At 40.6% G+C, this 21,908-nt stretch overlaps 1 protein-coding gene across 3 annotated transcripts in view; it reads left to right on the top strand.

The window, feature by feature from the left end:
* The window catches only part of CUL5 (cullin 5), a 100,709-nt gene that overhangs the window by 22,876 nt on the left and 55,925 nt on the right, over positions 1-21,908 (top strand). For 2 of the 3 annotated variants that reach the window (XM_086679213.1, XM_025927963.2), the window contains one exon: positions 16,802-16,901. Coding sequence is in view for 1 of the 3 variants with exons in the window: in XM_025927963.2 (XP_025783748.1) it covers positions 16,802-16,901 (100 nt within the window). In the remaining 2 variants the exon portion in view is untranslated. Of the gene's footprint in view, positions 1-1,870; positions 2,124-16,801; positions 16,902-21,908 lie in introns of all 3 variants that reach the window. The other variant, XM_086679212.1, reaches the window with a different exon arrangement.

Raw genomic sequence — 21,908 nt, 5'->3', positions numbered from 1 at the left:
GTTGGTCTGGATGAAATTCCACATTTTCAGAAATTTTTAAAGTTTATGTCACCTCCCATGCCTTTTGTCCCAATCATTTATCTAGTGAGCAGCCTAGAAAAGATCACTTCCTTTCTGGAGACAGCGGCCTTTAGCAACCAAGGTGCCTTACTAAGGTGAGGTGAGTGAAATAGAATCAGGTTATTATTCATCAGTTGTTGAAAACTGCAACAAATCCAGAAAACTGAACACAAGTCACTCACAGTGAGATTGACTCTTGCAGCTCTTGGTGGTGACCACAAGTTACGAGTGCAGTTAGTCTCAGTATCACATGTAGAGCGTCAGCCAGAAGCTTGACTTCAGACGGCTCTATCAGAGAATAAGCCCTTTTCTTTAGGCATCTGCAAGTGATTCAGGTGCTCCAGCCAGAATCCATGATGCTTTCAGTCTATGGTTCTGCAAAGGGGGTCTGATATCTGCAGCGGTCCTCATGGCAGACCCCTGCTCGCTGAGTATACGTTGGCTCTTTAGTTCAGTACAGCTTATGCTGAGGTTGAAACAGTCAGAAACAGACAGTATCAAGTTTCAGCTCGGAGACCAGGCATTTAAGATCTGTGAATTCAGGACTCTAAAAAAGAGAGCAAGTTTTCTTCTGCAGCAGGAAGCCAAGATGGTGCAGACACACAGACAGTCGTGTTCCAAGTCCAAGTGACAAGCAAGACTTTTCTAAGCCTTTTTTATCTTACCAGTCTTGGAGTCCACATTGACCCACTCAGAAATATGCACATCAGGCTGGAAAATCATTAGCCTCTGAGGGTCAGACATCTGATTTTGCCAGAGCTCAGTGGCCACTAAAAACTGCTTTTTAAAACTCCAAAAGTATTTCTGTCTGAAGATTTCCTTTGTTTTCATGTTGTCTTCTCAACATACTAATAGGTAAAAATAATAGTAAATATCACCTGTTACAGAGACTTTTATTCTGTTGCCAATATTCAAACACTTTAATTTTTTTTTTTCAACGTTTTTTATTTATTTTTGGGACAGAGAGAGAGCATGAACCGGGGAGGGGCAGAGAGAGAGGGAGACACAGAATCGGAAACAGGCTCCAGGCTCCGAGCCATCAGCCCAGAGCCTGACGCGGGGCTCGAACTCACGGACCGTGAGATCGTGACCTGGCTGAAGTCGGACGCTTAACCGACTGCGCCACCCAGGCGCCCCAATATTGAAACACTTTAAACGCCAGTCACCTCCCCAACAACTGAAGGCAAGAAAATTGTGTCCGCTAATTTTTAGGGCCAAACTTTCCTGATAGATACAACCCCTCCAGCAGTTACAAAAGTACAAGCATATCGTATTTTGCATCTTTTTTGGCCATACATCCAGATATAATAGCTACAAAATACGAAGCCATTTTTTAAACCTCCCCTGACCTCCTGTTCAAACCCCTAGCAGTAACTTTAGCATTTACAGTTGCTGGGAGTTCCTGACTGGAGTGCGAGGGACCCGGAAGGATTGCTTCAGCAATAGCTGTTGGGCTGAAGAAACAGCTGGAGTAGTTTCTTCTCCCTGCAAGCACCCCACCCCCAACGTTTTCTCCCATGGTTTATATAAAGCTTTCTCCAACCCTGGCATCTTGTTTAACTATTTCCTCATGGCTGCGGGGGAAACCAAAATCAACATTTGACATTTTTGGTTCACCCAAAACTCTGGGCCTTTTCTCTTTCCAATTGGAGGCAAGAACAGAAATCACAGGTGTCACCCAGACTGTGCCGTTTCTCCTCCTACTTTATCAGCATGGCCAAAAGCAGCCAGGGGATTGCGCTAGCCAACTCTGCTGGGGTTAGACCTTTCATTTTCAAATTTCCGAGGTAACTCTTTTCTCTTCAAACAGATGGCACCTCAGCTGCTCTTTCATAGCATGGATGATTTCATAGCCCCCCAAACGACAAAATTTCATCATCCCATCACTTCTTCCTTTTACCAGACAGTGCTGTCACCGTGTTTCAGTGAGTCACAGCGGTGCTAGTGAATTCCACTTCTGACACCAGTTGTATCAGTTTCAAGACCACCTCGAGGTTCATTGATTGCTTGGAGTACTCCTAGGACTCAGCATATAGTCACCTTCATGGCTCTGATTTATTACGGTAAAGGATACAAAGCAAAATGCAACAAAGGTGGGGTGGCAAGTCCAGGGGAAACCAGGTACAAGTTTCCAAGCATCCTCTCCCATTGCAGTTACACAGGAGACACTTCTCCAACAACTAATTGTGACAGCACATGTGAAATTATGTCTACTAGGAAAGCTCATTAAAGACTCAGTGCCCAGGGTTTTTACTGGTCACAATAGCCTCTGCCTGACATGACCTAAAATTCCGGACTCCTAGTTGAAAAGCAAGTGTTCATCATAAATCATATTGTTTACTGAAACATTAAGGCACCATGAGCCATTCTTATAGGGAAACGGTGAGAACCTTTGCAAAATTCAAGTTCCCAGATAGTAGCCAAGCACCAGCCTTGCAAGCATATCTTCCTAAGGATAACTGTCTCAGACTTGCTATAATCTTTTTGTGCATGGTCTAGTGAAATACTCTACTAGTGAGTTGTAGGTGTGTGACTGAGTAACCCAAACACATTAAGCTGTTGTGCTCTTTTTCTCTTTATCACATAAGAAAAATTTAATTTCCCTAAATAATGTAGAACTTGTTGCATAATATTAATTGACTTACACGCATGATTCTGCCTTTTGAAAAATTAGAGTTCAGTAAGAAATAGCTAAGCCCTTTAAAAAATTCGTAGCATTCATGTATATTATATATTTTTCTTAAATTATTTGATTAAACTATTTTATGAATAATATGTTGAATGTGGTGGGGTTTTTTTGGTTTTGTTTTGTTTTTGCCAATTTGTGTTGATAATATCATTTATCATGTAGAATAATGCTTGTTTCCTGTGCGCTCCCGACCAGGAGAGGGAGCGTAGTGTGATGGTGTCCCTGCTTCAAGTCTGTTTCTAAGCAGAAATCGTCAACACCTTTGTACGTGCCCTAGTTAGTGGTCTCATCACGTCATTTCTGTAAAATTCCTTGATCTCCTTGAGGTATCTAAGGCAGCTCGATATGTAGTCCTTTTAGGTTAAAGAATTCTTGTATATCTTACATGCCATCACCAAAATTGCAAGACCTACATTAATTAAAAGCTTTCAGATTTTAGCCTGTTTGATCACATGAGTTAATAATTAGATTGCTTATATCTTTCTAAATTTGAGGCACTAAAATATTGTATTATTTTTAAAGTACATTGGCTATCTGTTCCATTTTTTTCTCATATATCCTTGTTTCTCAGTAAGAGCACTGTTGGCATTTTAAGTGGTTAAACAAGATTGTGCTGCATATAGCAGGATGTTTATCACCTGTGGCCTTCACCTTCATCACCTCTAGTAGTGGACACTCCCCGTGTACTCTCCTCCCTACTTCTCATTAATGAAACCAAAGAAAAGCTCTCAGATTTTTCCCCATGAGCCTCTGTGGGGACGGTACCTCCCTTGGTTAATAACTGCTGCTGTTCTATATACATACTTGGTTTGACTATGGTTTGTGAAGTCGATGCCAGAATTAAATAATAAATTATTTTGAACTTGGGATGCTTCATTTTAAAGAAAATTTATCTTTATTATAAGTTATTTTTAAATGTATTTTTATTGTTCCTAAGTTGGTTTCTGTTTTTGTTTTTAAAGTTTATTTTGATTTGAATCTGAGAGGGGGGCCACACACAAGCAGGGGAGGGGCAGAGAGAGAGGGAGGAGAATCCCAAGTAGGTTCCACACTGTCAGCGTAGAGCCTGACGTGGGGCTTAAACCCATGAACCATGAGATCATGAGCTGAGCCGAAACCAAGAGTCAGATGCTCACCTGGCTGAGCCACCCAGGCGCCCCCCCCCAAGTTGGTTTTTGACGCCACTTTCTCCTCTCTTGTCTGCCTCATCTCTGTCATGTAAGCTGACTTTTTGTTGTGCACCTCTTAAATTTTGGTTTCCTCCAGAGTTTCATTTCTTTTTATTCCTTTAACTGAGTTCTCATATCTGCAAAAGCAATCTAGATTATACTCGTGACATGAACTTCCAGACTCAAATGGTCTGTTTTTTCCTCTATGTGTCTGGTCTCTTAAGTTCTGTAAATACTCCAAATTTAGAATGATAAAAATGTGTTATTCATAGTTTCAAACCGAACATCTAGAAGCTACCATCAGCTTTCTGTTTTTTAATTCCCTCATATTCAGTTGATTACTAGGTTTCATAGATTTTTATTAAATATCTCTTGAATGGAACTTCTTTCCATCCCAGCTTCTTCCCCCTATCCTCATCTGAATGATTACAATAGTTCTCTGCCTCTCTTTGTTGTATCTCTGTTTATCATTTGTCTCTTGCTGCATAATAAGTTCCTCTAAACTTTAGCATCTGGAAGTAAAAAACACTCTGTCACAGTTTCTGAGGGTCAGGAAGCTGGTAGCAGCTTAATTGGATGGCGTAACTCAGAGTCTCTCTCGAGGTTGCAGTGGAGCTCAGCAGAAGATGTAGGCCTAGACTCAGCTAGGGCCGAGTGATCTTTTTGGTTACCTACATGGTTGTTGGCAGGTGTTCACTTCCTCACCATGTGGGCCCCTCCGTAGGGCAGTTTACGGTGTGGCAGCGTAGTTTCCCCAGAGTGAAAGAGGGTCCTCCCAAGGTGGAATTCATGGTGTTTATAACATAATTTGGGAAGTGACAGACCGTTACATATGTGCTGTTAATCATGCAAATGCTTGTACATTGTAGGAGGGAACTTACACGGCCATGAATACCAGGAGATGGGGATCATCAAGGGCCATCTTAGAGGAAATAGATGATGCAAGGTTCGGAAAAGAACTCTTAAAAAAACTCCAGTTTATATCAAAGAGGAAGAAAATGAAAGAGATGCCACTGAAAATGAGAGTCAAGATAAAGAAGAGACCTTTGAAATAAAAAATAAAGAGCTAGGGGCGCCTGGGTGGCGCCGTTGGTTGAGCGTCCGACTTCAGCCAGGTCACGATCTCGCGGTCCGTGAGTTCGAGCCCCGCGTCGGGCTCTGGGCTGATGGCTCAGAGCCTGGAGCCTGTTTCCGATTCTGTGTCTCCCTCTCTCTCTGCCCCTCCCCATTCATGCTCTGTCTCTCTCTGTCCCAAAAAATAAATAAACGTTGAAAAATGTATTTAAAAATAATAATAATAATAAAAAAAAAATAAAGAGCTAAAAAATAAAAGACCAAATCAGTGATTTGAAAAATAAAAGCAGAGTTCTCCCTGAATGTAGAGCAAAAACAAAGTATGGAAAATAAAATGGAAATTAAGAAATATGGGGGCACCTGGGTGGCTCAGTCAGTTAAGTGTCTGACTTCAGTCATGATATTGCAGTCTGTGAGTTAGAGCCCCACCTCAGGCTCTGTGCTGACAGTGCAGAGCCTGCTTGAGATTATTTCGCTTTCTCTCTCACTCTGTCCTTCCTGCATTTGCATTTGCACTCTCTCTAAATAAATAAACGTTAAAAAGAAAGAAAGGAAGGAGGTCGATCTAGAATTGGGTAAAGTCATGCTAGGAGAGAACAGAAATAGTAGAGGAGAGGGTATAGTCCAAAAATATAAGAAGAAAATTGACTGAATACTCTTGTCCCTTCCCACCCATCCCCACGAGTTTTTTTTTAATAAAGATGTAACTTTTTTTTTTTTTTAGTGTTCGTTTATTTTAGAGACAGAGCCTGAGCAGGGGAGGGGCAGAGAAAGGGAGATGCAGATTCTGAGACAGGCTCCAGGCTCTGAGCTGTCATCACAGAGCCCAACACGGGGCTCCAGCCCATGAGCTGAGAGATCGCGACCTGAGCCGAAGTCAGACGCTCAACTGACTGAGCCACCCAGGTGCCCCCTGACCCCCGCCACGAGTTTTAATACTGAAAGTGCTAAAAAAAAAAAACATGCCAAGACACATCCTTAAGGAATTTCAGAATTCCAAGGATGAACAAAATAGTCCTACTTTTCTTGGAGTGATGAAGTACAGTTAAGTCTCAAAGCAGGCTATCCCCAGTACTTTTCATTGGTCAAATTGGGTGTAGGAGTGATGAAACATTTTCTTTAAATATTTGAAGGGATATTATTCTAAACCTGGTATTCTCTACCTAGTCAAGTGTGTAATCAAGATTAAGGCAAGTTAAAAATATTTCCAGGGGCACCTGGGTGGCGTAGTCGGTTAAGCGTCCGACTTCAGCCAGGTCACGATCTCGCGGTCCGTGAGTTCGAGCCCCGTGTCAGGCTCTGGGCTGATGGCTCGGAGCCTGGAGCCTGTTTCCGATTCTGTGTCTCCCTCTCTCTCTGCCCCTCCCCCGTTCATGCTCTGTCTCTCTCTGTCCCAAAAATAAATAAAAAACGTTGAAAAAAAATTAAAAAAAAAAATATTTCCAGACGGGTAAGTAATTAGAGGATTTAAGGATCCAGCAGATACGAAATGCGTACCCTTTGTTCTGTGCCCAGCGTCGGCCATTAAGAAATTGAGCTTTCGTAAACTAAAGAGGAGGTGCTCCTAAACTAGGAATCCTGACCAAAAGATGAATATAAATAGAAAATGACAGACACCATCCATCCAAAACCACAAGAGAGTGGAAACCAAAACATTTTAGCTGATAAAAATTGTTCCACAGAAACTGACTGTGAAGCCGAAGAACACAAATAGCATTCCGAACCGAGTTGGGTATCCGCACACAACCATTTAGGGTCATTTAAAATATCTTGATTCAGAAACTTACAAGATAAGGAGAGAAATCAATAAAAGGAGGGAAATAAAATGACAGTTGAACTTAAAACCAAATAGAAAAAGTTAAAATCACATGAGAAGTTGATCATCTCCATAGATGAGGGCATAAAGAAAGAAATGTTTCCAAAAAATGGGAAAAATAAATTAGTCAAGTATTCCAGCAGCAGGCATCATCCCAATAGTGATATGTTGGAAACATTCTACTTAAAATTGGGAATAAAGGGTGCCTGGATGGCTCAATCGGTTAAGCATTTGACTCGATACTGGCTCAGGTTGCAAGCTTGTGGTCGTGAGATCGAGCCGAGTCGGGCTCTGCACTGAGCGTGGGCCTGCTTGAGCTTCTCTCTTTCCCTCTGTCTCTTTCTCTGCCTCTCCTCGTGCTCTGTCAAAATAAATAAACATTTTTTTTAATTGAGAATAAGACAAAGAGTCTATTCTCATATTTCATTTTTGTTTCCTCTAGGTTTTGAAATTTGAAATGGCATTAATAGCGTATTTATATTGTATGTGTGGATATACCATGTATTTCATCCCTAATCCTATGCATTTTTCTTTAATCTGGTCTTTTTTAAAAAATATTTTATTTATTTTTGAGAGAGAGGCAGAGTGCGAGCAGGGGAGAGGCAGGGATAGAGGGAGACAGAATCTGAAGCAGGCTCCAGGCTGTCAGTCCAGAGCCCAATGTGGGGCTCAAACCCATGAACCTTGAGATCGTGACCTGAGCCAAAGTCCGATGCTTAACCAACTAAGCCACCCAGGTGCCCCACTTTTATCTGGTCTTGAGGAGTTGATCCATTTTGTCTTTTCACATAACCACATTTTAAAAATTGTTTTGATACGATGTATCATATCAAAACAACTTCTATGTTAAGGAGTTTATAGCCTTCATGCATGTGTTAGAAAAAAAAAGAGGTTGGGAGTCAGTGATCTAAGTGCTCATTTCAAGAAATGAGGAAAAGTGGTGCTTGGGTGGCTCGGTTGAGCATCCAACTCTCTGTTTTGACTCAGGTCATAATCTCACAGTTTTGTGGGTTCAAGCCCCACATTGGTCTCTGTGCTGGCAGTGCAGAGCCTGCTTGGAATTCTCTCTCTGCCCCTCCCCGGATCACACTGTCTCTGTCTCTCTCAGAATAAATAAACTAAAAAAAAAAATTTTTTTTAATGAGGAAAAAACCCTAGCATGTTAAAACTAATGGAAGTATAAGGAAGGGAAGACAAAAGCCAAAATTAATGAAATACAAAATAATTGTGTGGTAGAAAAAAGGAAAAGGCAAAAATCAGTTCTTTGGAAAGAAGAATATTCAACATATTCTCCTTATCACATCCATAATTTGTATCTTGGTTAGTATCTTCTTTCTGGTTACTTTGAATTATTTTGGTTTTTTTTCTAGTTTCTTTTCAGATAAATTCTTAGTTCTTTTATCTTTTTATATTTAAAATGAAAGCATCCCGGGTTATACATTTTTTTAATGCTGCTTTTATTATTACCACAGGCTTTGCAGTATGAAATGTTTGCCTTTTTATTGCTCTCTTAGTAAGTTAGTAGATTCTTTAGTTAGTAAGGTTTTTTTGTTCTTTAATCCACATATTATGTAAGGACTTACCTTCTGATAATGGAGTTGTTTTTTTTTTTTTTTTTTTTTTTTATCATTTACTTATTTATATATTATGATCAGGGAAATAGCCTGTAAAAATATCTTTATGGGGCACCTGGGTGGCTCAGTTGGTTAGCATCCAACTTCAGCTCGGGTCTTGATTTCACGCAGTTCTTGGGTTCAAGCCCCACGTCAGGCTCTGTGCTGACAGCTCAGAGCCAGGAGCCTGCTTCAGATTCTGTCTCTCCCTCTAGCCCTGCCCCTCCCCCACTCATGGTCTGTCTGTCTCTCTCTCAAAAATAAATAGTTAAAAAATTTTTTGAAATAAGTATAAATATATTTACAAATTTTATATGCATGTATATGCTCATAGAAAATAGTATTTTTTTAAGATCTTATTTTTAAGTAATCTGTATAGCCAGTGTGGGGCTTAAACTCACGACCGCAAATTAAGAGTCACCTGCTCCACTGACTAAGCCAGCCAGGTGCCCCGAAGAAATTATCATTTTGATAGTTGTAATAAGAATCTCTAATAAGTCATATTTATTGATTGTATTTTTACATTCCTCTATGTCCTTAATTTTCTTTTGTCTAGATTTTCAGATGTTAAGAGATTTTGTGATAGACACTGCTGATTAGCTAAGGCACCCCCATTCTGTGCCATGTACTTTCCACTTGGCTGCATATTGTAATAGTCTTCAACTTCCCTTGCTGTTTGGGTCACCATGTGACACAGTTCCAGCAAATAGGTCTACAGGAGGGCTTCTGACAAAGTTTTTGCTTTTCAGATGAATTAAACTAACGTGCCTGGCACAGTCCTCCTTTTCACAGAAGTAAGAGGCTGCCATGCTAATGTGTCTGAGTGGAAAGAGAAGGAGCCTCTTCTCAGTCTCTGAATGAACCCCAGTAGCTGCCCATCTCTAGACTTCTAGTTATTTAAGAAAAATAACATAATAGTCTGAGCCACTCATAATTGCATTTAATGGTTCAGCTGAATGCCTCCTAACTGGTAGAAGTAAGGACGCTTTAACGTATTGCATTGTATTTGTATCAAGTTCTTACATTTGTAACTATTTTTGTGTTTGAAGAAAATTTTTTTTTAGTGTCTATTCTTGAGAGAGAGACCGAGCCTTAGTGGGGGCGGGGGGGGGGGGGCAGAGACAGAGGGAGACACAGAATCGGAAGCAGGCTCCAGGCTCCGAGCTGTCAGCACAGAGCCCGATGTGGGGCTCAAACCCATAAACTCTGAGATGATGACCTGAGCTGAAGTTGGACACCCAACCGACTGAGCCACCCAGGTGCCCCACTATTTTTGTTTTATATTTAGATAAATTTGTTTTGTTTTGTTTTTTGGTCCAAAGAATTGGGTATATCTTGATAAATAATGCTTTTTATCATTATTATATAATGTGTCCTCTCTGTAGTTATTTTAACCTTAAATTCCTCTGTGGATGATACTAGTGTTGCCACCCTGCTTTATTTTATTTGTGTTTCCTAGTACCTTTTTTTTTTTTTTGGAAATTACATTACATAAACATTACATTATATAAAACCGTACCACTTTAACCAGTTGAGTGGCATTGAGCACGTTCACTGTTGTGCAAACATCAACATTATTATCCATTTTTAAAACTTCATGCTCTTTGTCTCTACGGAGCCCATTTTTCTCATAGTTTGCCTATGCTAGGTACCTCATATAAGTGGAATCACACAATATTTGTCTTTTTGAAGGGCCTACTGTCTTCCAGTGGGATGATTTATTGAGTTCATGTGTAATGTTATAGCTGATATTCTTGTTTATTGCTTCTCTAACTTTATTACTAATTATTAGATATTCTTACTGCTTCATTTTTTGTTTTCCTTCTTTTTGTTAATCTGAAAATTCATTTCCATTAGTGGTTATATTTCTGTTTCCGACTCTCAATCAGAAGCATATAGTGTTACTATTAATTAAAAGCAAAATACCTGTTTGTCACACCAGGGTCACATTCTTTCTGTTTTACTTTCTTTGTACCGAAGGAGGTTGAAGCGTTTGGAATACTTCTTACCGCTTGATGCTTCTCCTGTCCCCTTGAAAGCTTTGAAAAACCTTTACTTCGTCCCTCTCCTACTCCCCCGACTCCCTGATTTTCATAATGTAATTAAGTAGTTAAGATTTTCCCTTACAACATGTCTCTTTTTATTTATTTATTTATTTATTTATTTATTTATTTATTTATTTATATTTTAGAAAGAGCACAGGTGGGGGAGAGGGACAGAGAGAATCTCAACAGGTTCCATGGTCAGTGGGGAGCCCAACGCAGGACCCTACCCCACGACCCTGGGATCGTGATGTGAGCTAAAAGCTAGAGGCGGATGTTCAACCAGCACCCAAACATTTTTTTTTTAATTTAATTTTTTTAAAATTTACATCCAAGCCCCGCGTCAGGCTCTGGGCTGATGGCTCAGAGCCTGGAGCCTGTTTCCGATTCTGTGTCTCTCTCTCTCTCTGCCCCTCCCCCGTTCATGCTCTGTCTCTCTCTGTCCCAAAAATAAATAAATGTTGAAAAAAAAAAAATTTAAAATTTACATCCAAATTAGCCATCCAGTTTGAGCCACCCAGGCACCACCCTGGTTTGAGCCACCCAGGCACCCAAACATTTTTTTTTTAATTTAATTTTTTTTTAATTTACATCCAAATTAGTTAGCATATAGTGCAACGATTTCAGGAGTAGATTCCTTAATGCCCCTTACCCATTTAGTCCATATCCCTGCCAGTAACCCTCTATTTGTTCTCCATATTTATGAGTCTTGTGTTTTGTCCCCCTCCCTGTTTTTATATTATTTTTGTTTCCCTTCCTTTATGTTCATCTGTTTTCTCTTAAAGTCCTCATATGAGTGAAGTCCTATGATATTTGTCTTTGTCTGACTAATGTTACTTAGCATAATACCCTCCAGTTCCATCCATGTAGTTGCAAATGGGAAGATTTCCTTCTTTTTGATTGCCAAGTACTACTCCATTGTGCATATATACCACATTTTCTTTATCTATTCATCCATCGATGGACATTTGAGCTCTTTCCATACTTTGGCTATTGTCGGTAGTGCTGCTATAAACATGGGGGTGCATGTGTCCCTTCGAAACAGCACACCCGTATCCCTTGGATAAATGCCTAGTAGTGCAATTGCTGGGTCGTAGGGTAGTTCTATTTTTAGTTTTTTGAGGAACCTCCATACTGTTTTCCAGAGTGGCTATACCAGCTTGCATTCCCATCAACATTGCAAAAGAGATCCTCTTTCTCCGCATCCTCGCCAACATCTGTTGTTGCCTGAGTTGTTCATCTTAGCCATTCTGACAGGTGTAAGGTGGTATCTCATTGTGGTTTTGATTTGTATTTCCCTGATGATGAGTGACGTGGAGCATGTTTTCATGTGTCGGTTGGCCATCTGTATGTCTTCCTTGGAGAAGTGTCTATTCACGTCTTTTGCCCATTTCTTCACTGGATTATTTGGTTTTTGGGTTTTGAGTTTGATAAGTTCTTTATAGATTTTGGATACTAACCCTTTATCTGGTACGTCGTTTGCAAATATCTTCTCCCATTCTGTTGGTTGCCTGTTAGTTTTGCTGATTGTTTCCTTCGCTGTGCAGAAGCTTTTTATTTTGATGAGGTCCCAGTAGTTCATTTTTGCTTTTGTTTCCCTTGCCTCCGGAAATGTGTTGAGTAACAAGGTGCTGCAGCCAAGATAAGAGAGGTTTTTACCTGCTTTCTCCTTGAGGATTTTGATGACATCCTGTCTTACATTGAGGTCATTCATCCATTTTGAGTTTATTTTTGTGTATGTTGTAAGAAAGTGGTCCAGGTTCATTCTTCTGCATGTCGCTGTGCAGTTTTCCCAGCACCATTTGCTGAGGAGACTGTCTTTATTCCATTGGATATTCTTTCCTGCTTTGTCAAAGATTAGGTGGCCATATGTCTGTGGGTCCATTTCTGGGTTCTCTATTCTGTTCCATTGATCTGAGTGTCTGTTCTTGTGCCAGTACCATACTGTCTTGATGATTACAGCTTTGTAATACAGCTTGAAGTTCGGGATTGTGATGCCTCCTGCTTTGGTTTTCTTTTTAAAGATTGCTTTGGCTATTCGGGGTCTTTTCTGGTTCCATACAAAATTTAAGATTCTAAACTAGTTCTGTGAAGAATACTGGTGTTTTTTTGATAGGGATTGCATTGAATTTGTAGATTGCTTTGGGTAGTATCGACATTTTAACAATATTTGTTCTTCCTGTCCAGGAGCATGGAATCTTTTTCCATTTTTTGGTGTCTTCTTCAATTTCTTTCATAAGCTTTCTATAGTTTTCAGTGTATAAATTTTTCACCTCTTTGGTTAGATTTATTCCTAGGTATTTTGTGGTTTTTGAGCTCCCAAACATTTTTTTTTTTTTAATTTTTTTTTTCAACGTTTTTTATTTATTTTTGGGACAGAGAGAGACAGAGCATGAACGGGGGAGGGGCAGAGAGAGAGGGAGACACAGAATCGGAAACAGGCTCCAGGCTCCGAGCCATCAGCCCAGAGCCTGATGCGGGGCTCGAACTCACAGACCGCGAGATCGTGACCTGGCTGAAGTCGGACGCTTAACCGACTGTGCCACCCAGGCGCCCCCTCCCAAACATTTTTAAGAGCACTTTGGTTTTATATTCCAAGAGAATGTATTCTTAACCATTTGGATTTAATTTCATACATTTATTGCTGGCCATCACTCCTTCCCTTTTATACTGCTGTGCCATTTGATACAACAGATAAACTGCACGAACTAAAACTGCATATTGTCTGTACGGGTAAATAGCAGAAGCAATGCTGAGTACAAAATGATTCCAAAAGATTATTGATACAATTTCTGTGAAGGTCAGGAATACTCATAGTCTGTCATAAAACTTAAAAAATAGTAAATTCAGGCTTGGTTACTTCTGGGGAGGATAGAAGAGAGTAGGATCTGGGCGAGGAACATAGAGAGCTTTAAGGGTATTATCATAATCCATTCCTCAGGTACATTACATGTTTTTCAAACTGTGTGTTAAAATTGACCTGGAGAGTTGACAGGGTCTTCTGGGTGATGAAGAGTAGTGTTGTGTTTGAATAAGAATGAGCGTATTGTTGACATACTTAGGAGCACCCGGAGGTTGAGAAAAGAGGGCTGATGTGACAAAAGTTAGGAATACCTGGAGGTTGAGAAAAGGGAGCTGGGGAAGATGTGCTAAATCAGTCACAAGTTTAGCTCTTTCTTGGGTAAGATTACTTGGGAGTGACCCAACCCTGCATTCTTTTTTTTTTTCAACGTTTATTTATTTTTGGGACAGAGAGAGACAGAGCGTGAGCGGGGGAGGGGCAGAGAGAGAGGGAGACACAGAATCGGAAACAGGCTCCAGGCTCTGAGCCATCAGCCCAGAGCCCGACGCGGGGCTCAAACTCACGGACCGCGAGATCGTGACCTGGCTGAAGTCGGACGCTTAACCGACTGCGCCACCCAGGCGCCCCGTGACCCAACCCTGCATTCTTAACCACACCATTCCCTCTTGCCTTATGAGACTCACACCACATTTTAGCCGTTCTAAAACGTACCTAGCAGTACTTTGAGTACAGGGATACTAGGGTAGTCCTACATCAGGGTGGCACAGACTCCTCTGATGGGTGACTTCTGCCTCAGAACTCCCAAACTTTCTTAGAACTGCAAGACAGTCTAAGGCTCTTCCTACCCAACCTTCCTTTCCACCCTTCCCTACAGGGATCAGACTGGCATTGTGGGCTTATCACTCGCCCAGCTTCCTGTAGCACACTTCGCATTTTCCCTTGCATATAGTTCCTTCCATAAATCTCTTGCATGTCTACTCCCCTCTGCTTCTGGGAAGACCTAAACTAACACGAGTCAGTATGTGTACAGTGCCTGGCACATGGTAAGCAGTCCATGCATGTGAGTTTTGTTACAGTAAATAAAGTAAGAGATGATGGTGGTTTTGACTTTGGTGGTGGTAATAGATGCACATGTCCAAATTGGAGAGACGTTTAGGTGATGGATACAGTAGGACCATGATTGAATGTAGTATGTGGCTGCAAAAGGCTTCATTTGCCCAATTTCTTGCTTACCACTCCCTGCTTGACATGAGAACCACAGTGATTTGGTTAAATTCACTGCAAGCACCACAGTAATCCACAGTTCTGTACTCCTACTGGTACTTGTGTGTACCATGTCCTTCTCGCACCCCCTTGTACCTTTGCCTGGCAAACTCTTACTTGTTCTTGGAGATTAAGCTCAGGAAACCAACTCTTCCTGGGAGCCTTCCCTTTTCCTTACTACCCCTCTGCCTCTCACTTCTACTCTCCCCCTCTCCTGGGTTCCTGAACTATCTTGGGTTTATATGCGCAGTAGTTGCACGCATACTGAATTAGAATCAACCTTTTTTTTTTTAAGCTTATTTATTTATTTAGAGAGAAAGCGTAGGTGTGCGCATGCGAGCTCAGGGAGGGGCAGGGGGCAGAGAGGTAGGGAGAGGGAGAATCCCAAGCAGGCCCCAAGCTGTCAGAGCAGAGCCCGATATGGGGGTCTATGTCACGATCTGTGAGATCTTGACCTGAGCTGAAACCAAGAGTGGACGCTTGACTGACTGAGCCACCCGGGTGCCCCAGAATCAACCTATTTTTGTATCAGTTGATGTTAGCCAGTTGATTTTAGTCATGAGGTGAGATTGTAGAGGGATCAGTTAATCATTTTATAGTTTATTCAAACAGTAGTAGGAAACCATTGGAGGATTTTAAGGGTACAGCTCATATGATGTGATTTGTTTTATGGAGATCACTTTGGCTGCTGTTGGCTGAATGGTTGGTTTGGAGAGGTGCAAGAGTGAATTTGGGGAATGGTTTAGTGTGTGTTCTGGAGCCCAGCTGCCTGTTTCCACTATATACTAGCTGTGTAATTTTGGGAATGCTACTTAACCTTTCTTTGCCACAGTTTCTCCACCTGTGAAATGGTGATAAAAAGAGTATTTCTTTCAGAGTTGCTGTGAAGATTTAAATGAGTAAAAACAGCCTAGAAAAGTAACTGGCACATAGTAAGCAATCAGATTTGCCTATTTTGTTGTTATTTAGCAAAGATTTATATGTTTGCTGCATCCTGGGCAGTGGGCTAGATACCACTATTAAGGTTTTGTAAAAGCTAAAAATAACAGGTGACAAGGTAAGTTCAAATGAATATGCAGACAGAACTTTGAGTTATATTGATGTTCCTAAGATTCTGTATATAAAGCAAACTATTTGGTCATTGTTACAATATTACAATTCTGGAGATGTCTTACTTTGATTTCTCTGACATTTTTTATAACAGGGGCTCCATTAGGTACTAAATGAATCACTGGGGAACATTTTTTGATAAAAGAATCCTCGATATAAGATTCTGTCCTTTTGTTATAAGTTTCCCTACTCTACAGCTTGGCAATTAAGAAATTAACTTATTGGGGCGCCTGGGTGGCGCAGTCGGTTAAGCGTCCCACTTCAGCCAGGTCACGATCTCGCGGTCCGGGAGTTCGAGCCCCGCGTCAGGCCCTGGGCTGATGGCTCAGAGCCTGGAGCCTTTTCCGATTCTGTGTCTCCCTCTCTCTCTGCCCCTCCCCCGTTCATGCTCTGTCTCTCTCTGTCCTAAAAATAAATAAACGTTGGGAAAAAAAAAAAGAAAAAAAAAAAAAGAAATTAACTTATTGAACATATTGTATTAACATTAAGTATATTTCTATAACATCAGCTTTATAAATTCAGAGTTTTAATATACCAACTTATGAGAGCTTTCGTTTTGTTTTTTTAAATAACAGAGATACAGTGGTAATTAGTGTGTAAATACAGTGACTATATGGGGGAAGCTAAGAGATTTGCTAGTATTTAAATGACTAATTTTTTTTAAAGAATAGTTTGCATATATTCTGGTAAAGAATTAGAATTTACACTTGTCATTACATGAGAAAGAAATTAATAGTAGTGAACCTTGGGATGTGGGATTGGAAGACGGGAGCTTGCTTTTGTAATTCAAAATATCCAGTGAGGGGATGCCTATGTGGCTCAGTCAGTTGAATGTCCTACTCTTGACCTCAGGTCAGGTCTTGTTCTCAGGGTCATGAGTTCAAGAGTTTAAGCCCTGTGCTCGGCGTGAAGCCTACTTAAAAAAAAAAAAAAAAATCCAGTAAATAGAGATTAAGGAGGAAAACAGAGCAAGTAAAATAAAAAAAGAAACAAGTGTATGTGTGACAACAGCTTACAAAAAATTCTTGGTTCTTATGGATGGATTCAGCCACCCTCATCTTGGTGTAGCTTGATCCATGGAAACTATTCATGCAGAACTTGACGTGAGTTTTGTCTTTGTTCTTGTTCTGGTATTCATGTTCGTTTACTGTTATTTTTACAGGGATGTGCATGCAGTCTGTCTCTGGGATGATAAAGGTCCAGCAAAAATTCATCAGGCTTTAAAAGAAGATATTCTTGAGTTTATCAAGCAAGCACAGGCAGTAAGTGCTGCATCTTTGTATTAAGTTTAAGACTTTTCTCAGAGAATTTCCTGTTTTCTGATTTTGAATGTAGGGCTTCCAGAAGTAATTTTAAAATATCACATTGACTTTGGACATCTGTTAATTATTTTTTTTTAAGTTTATTTATTTAAGCAGTCTCTACCCCCAACGTGGGGCTCGAACTCATAACCCCAAGATCAAGAGCCGCATGTTCTACCAACTGAGCCAGCCAGGTGCCCCATTTTGATTAAAATTTTTAATGAGATGATTTGGATTTGGTTGTTTTTTCGCCCCTTAGCGCCTTTTCTGTTAAGAGAGTATATCATCCTCCATTGAAAGATGCTGTAAAGAGGCTCCTGGGTGGCTCAGTCAGTTAATCGTCCAACTCTTAGGTCGGGTTCTGTGCTGAGCATGGAGCCTGCTTAAAGCTCGCTCTCTCTCTCTCTCTCTCTCTCTCTCTTTCTTTCTCTCTGTTTCTCCCTCTGCCCCTCTCCCGCTTGCACATGTACATGCTTGCTCTCTGTAAAAAAAAAAGATGTAAAGAGTTCAGTTTTTTATATGTTCTTTAGAAGTCCGCACCCCCACTGTTTTTTGTCAAGTGTCAGTACACATGAATCAGTTTTTTTCTCACAGCCTGTATCTTCTCAAGCTGATAGTAGTTTTCTTCAATTCCAGATATTTCTTCAACTGTAAAATCCTTGCATTGTCCTTTACATTGCTGCTGCTGAGCTGAAATTCACTCTTGTTTATAATATATAGAAATGTTTCATAATATTGAAATGAAAAAAAGGTCATTCAAAGCTCTTTAGGTTGGGGCGCCCAGGTGGCTCAGTTGGTTAAGCATCTGACTTTGGCCCAGGTCATGGTCTTAAAGTTCATTGTCTGAGCCCTGTGTCAGGTTCTGTGCTGACAGCTTGGAGCCTGGAGCCTGCTTCAGTTTTATTAAAAAATATTCTTTTTAATATTTGTTTTTGAGAGGGAGGGAGGGAGGGGGAGAGAGAGAGAGAGAGAGAGAGAGAGAGAGAGAGAGAGAGACAGTGTGAATGGGGGAGGAACAGAGAGAGGGGGAGACACAGAATCCAAAGTAGACTCCAGGTTCCCAGTTGTCAGCACAGAGCCTGACAACAGGGCTTGAACTCACTAACTGTGAGATCATGACCTGAGCTGAAGTCAGATGCTTAATTGACTGAGCCACCCAGGTGCCCCATACTCTTAACACTTTGAAGAAGGAAGGGCCTGAAGACCTGAGATTATTTTCCTTTCTATAAAATGAAGTTTTGAAAACTACAGAGCTAGAATTTTTTTATTCTTTAGGTGAATTTTTATGTCAGTGTCTTATACAACATTAGCCAAAGTTGTCTGCTAGAAATTTTGTTAAATACTGATAGCAGCATAACATTTTTATCCTAACCTAAAAAATGGTCTTTTTCTATATAAGATACTGAAGTTACGTGTATGATTGTTATATATTTAATTCTACTAATAGCCACTACCATGATGAAAAAAGAATCCTGTCACATGGGGTGTTACTTACAAAATGAAATGTTTTATTGATAACATCATTAATTCTGTCATTTTGATAAATGCTTTTTAAAAACTATAGTTTTATAGGAAATTATCTTTTAATGAACATAAGTAATATTTTTATGCTTTGCTTAGAAAAATAAATGTTTTGGTATCAAAATTTAATGAAAAGTATACTTTTCTAGAACTCATTTAGAAATATAGTTTCTCCTTGCCTTGGAAGCATATCACCTTATCTGTTTATGACTTTTGGTGAATATAAATTATATTTATTTCAAATTTATAGACCTTTATCCTTCATTTTCTGGAAATGGGCTCATAAACAATCACCTTACGTATTGTTAATAAATGTTAAAAAAATACACTTTACACTGGAAAACAAAGTAAGTTAAGTGTTTCACTGTAATATGATCCAGTGAAATCTGGAATGTAGACCTCGGAAAAACCCTGAGGATGATGATTAGTGTCACTGATTCTGAGCATTTAAATTGTAGGAGTAGTAATGCTAGGCATAGATGTATGACTTCTAAACCTTTAAGAGAATTTAGCTTTTTAAGTTATTTTACTAGTCAGTAGTTAGACTGAACTTATCTTGCTGGGGAGGACCAGATCTCTTAAACAGGAGATTTAGCTACCCTCCCCCTGCTTCTTTTTTCTCTTAAAGTGGGCTTCATGCCCCATGTGGGGCTTGAACTCACAGACCTGAGGTCAAGAGTTGCATACTCTACCTACTGAGCCAGCCAGTGGCCCCAGGCCTTGGTGTCTTCATGTGCCAGCAGGTGGCTGTTGGCTCTGCAAGGACTGGATGATCCAGGAGAGCCTCTCTCACAAACTTGGTGTTCGGTGCTAGCTTCCATCTGGGCCTTTCTCTCTCAGGTGGTTTCCCTTCTTGAGGAAACCAGCCTCAGAGGTGATACTGAAGTCTGCAAGAGCTCCTCAGGTCAGTTTGGAAGTCTCACGGTGTTGCATCTGCATTCTCTTGGTCAAAGCCTGTCACAGGATCAACCCAAACCAGTGGTGGAGAAATAGACCCCACCCTTTTAAAAAAAATTGTGATGTAATTTACACCCCAGAAAATTCACCCTCTTAAAGCATATTTTATATATTCATAAAGTTGTGCAACCATCCTCCACAAATTCTAGAACATTCTCGTCACCCTAAAAAAAACTGTACCCCTGATCAGTTAACCCGCCCCCTCATTACCCACTCTCCACAAACTCTAGCAACCACTAATCTACTTTTTTTTTTAAGTTGACTTATTTATTTTGAGAAAGAGAGAGAGATGTGAGCATGACCGGAGCAGGGACAGAGATGGGGAAAGAGAATCCCAAGCAGGCAGCATTGAGCCTGTTGTGGGGCTCGATCTCACAACTGTGAGATCATGACCTGAGCCGAAACCAAGAATCGGATGCTTAACTGACTGAGCCACCCAGGAGCCCCTAATCTACTTTCTCCTTCTGTGCTTTTGTTTGTTTTGTGCATTTCCTACAAATGGACTCATGCAATATGAAGCCTTTTATGACTGGCTTTGATTGACGATAATGTTTTCAAGATTAAACTACATTGTAATAATTATCTTTGTTGCATTTCTTTTTATGGCTGAATAATATTCCACTGTATGACTATACACCAGTTTTTTTCATCTGTTCGTCATTGGTGGACACTTGGGTTGTTACTACTTTTTGTCTGTTTTGAATAATGCTTCTGTGAACATTTCTGTGTAAGTTGGATTTTTTAAATTAAGGTATAATTGACATTAGCTTTAGTTGTACAGTGTAATGATTTGATGTTTGTATATTTTGCGAATTGATTACAGTAAGTTAGTTAACATCCATAACCACACATAGTTACAGAATTTTTATTTCTTGTGATGAGAACTTTTTTTTTTTTTTTAAATTTTTTTTTTTCAACGTTTTTTATTTATTTTTGGGACAGAGAGAGACAGAGCATGAACGGGGGAGGGGCAGAGAGAGAGGGAGACACAGAATCGGAAACAGGCTCCAGGCTCTGAGCCATCAGCCCAGAGCCCGACGCGGGGCTCGAACTCACGGACTGTGAGATCGTGACCTGGCTGAAGTCGGACGCTCAACCGACTGCGCCACCCAGGCGCCCCTTGTGATGAGAACTTTTAAGAGCTCCTCTTACCAACTTTCTAAGATCAAATACAGTATTGTTAACTGTTGTCGCCTTGAAGGTCTATGTTCTTGCCAATGGCAAGACTTCTTTTTGTTTTGTTTTGTTTTTGATGGCTGGGAAATAGTCCAATGTGTATATATACCACATTTTCTTTTTCTTGGTTTAAAATGTTTATTTATTTATTTTATTTATTTTAAAAAAAAAATTTTTTTTTTCAACGTTTATTTATTTTAGGGACAGAGAGAGACAGAGCATGAACGGGGGAGGGGCAGAGAGAGAGGGAGACACAGAATCGGAAACAGGCTCCAGGCTCTGAGCCATCAGCCCAGAGCCTGACGCGGGGCTCGAACTCACGGACCGCGAGATCGTGACCTGGCTGAAGTCGGACGCTTAACCGACTGCGCCACCCAGGCGCCCCTATTTATTTATTTATTTATTTTGAGAGAGCTCAAGCAGGGAAGAGGCAGAGAGGGAATCTCAAGGGGGCTCTGCCCTGTCAGTGTGGAGCCCAATGTGAGGCTCATTCTCATGAGCCGTGAGATCATGACCTGAACTGAAATCAAGAGTTGGGTGCTTAACTGACTGAGCCACCCAGGTGCCCCTAACATTTTTTTATCTTTGATATACTTTGGTTGTTTCCATATCTTGGCTGTTGTAAATGATGCTGTAGTATTCATCAGAGTGCATATATCTTCTCAAGTTTGTATTTTCATTTTCTTTGGGTAAACACCCAGAAGTGGAATTGCTGGATCATATGGTAGTTCTGTTCTTAATTTTTCGAGCAACCTCCATAGCGTTTTCCATTGTGGCTGCACAGTTTACTTCCCACCCACAGTGCACACGGGCTCCCTTTTCACCACAGCCTCGCCAGCACTTGTTATTTCTTGTCTTCTTGATACTGGCCATTCTGACAGGTGTGAGGTGATAGCCCATTGTGGTTCCGATTGACATTTTCGTGACGATGAGCATCTTTTGAATGACCTGTTGGCCATCTTATGTCGTCATTGGACGCATGGGAAGATCTGCCCATTTTTCACTCTAATTGTTTACTATTTGCTGTTGCGTCGTAGGAGTTCTTTGTGCGTTTTGGATACTAGCTCCTCGTCAGATAGGTGATGTGCAATGACTTTCTCCCATTGGTAGGTTGTCTTTTCATTGTGTTCGGGGTTTCCTTTGCCGTGCAGCAGTTTTTTAGTTTGGCGTAGTCCTGCGTGTTTATTTTTGCTTTTGTTGCTTTTGGTGTCCTATTCAAAACAGTCATCGCCAAGAGCCGTGTTAAGGAGCTTATCACCCGTGCTTTCTTCTAGGAGCTTTCTGGTTTGTGGTCTTACGTTTGAGTCTTGAATC

This window comes from Puma concolor, chromosome D1 (assembly GCF_028749965.1).
Source record: "Puma concolor isolate L17-30 chromosome D1, mPumCon1.1.hap2, whole genome shotgun sequence".
Lineage (NCBI taxonomy): Eukaryota > Metazoa > Chordata > Mammalia > Carnivora > Felidae > Puma > Puma concolor.
Note: the sequence above shows the minus strand (reverse complement) of the source record. Positions and strands in the feature narration are given on the sequence as shown.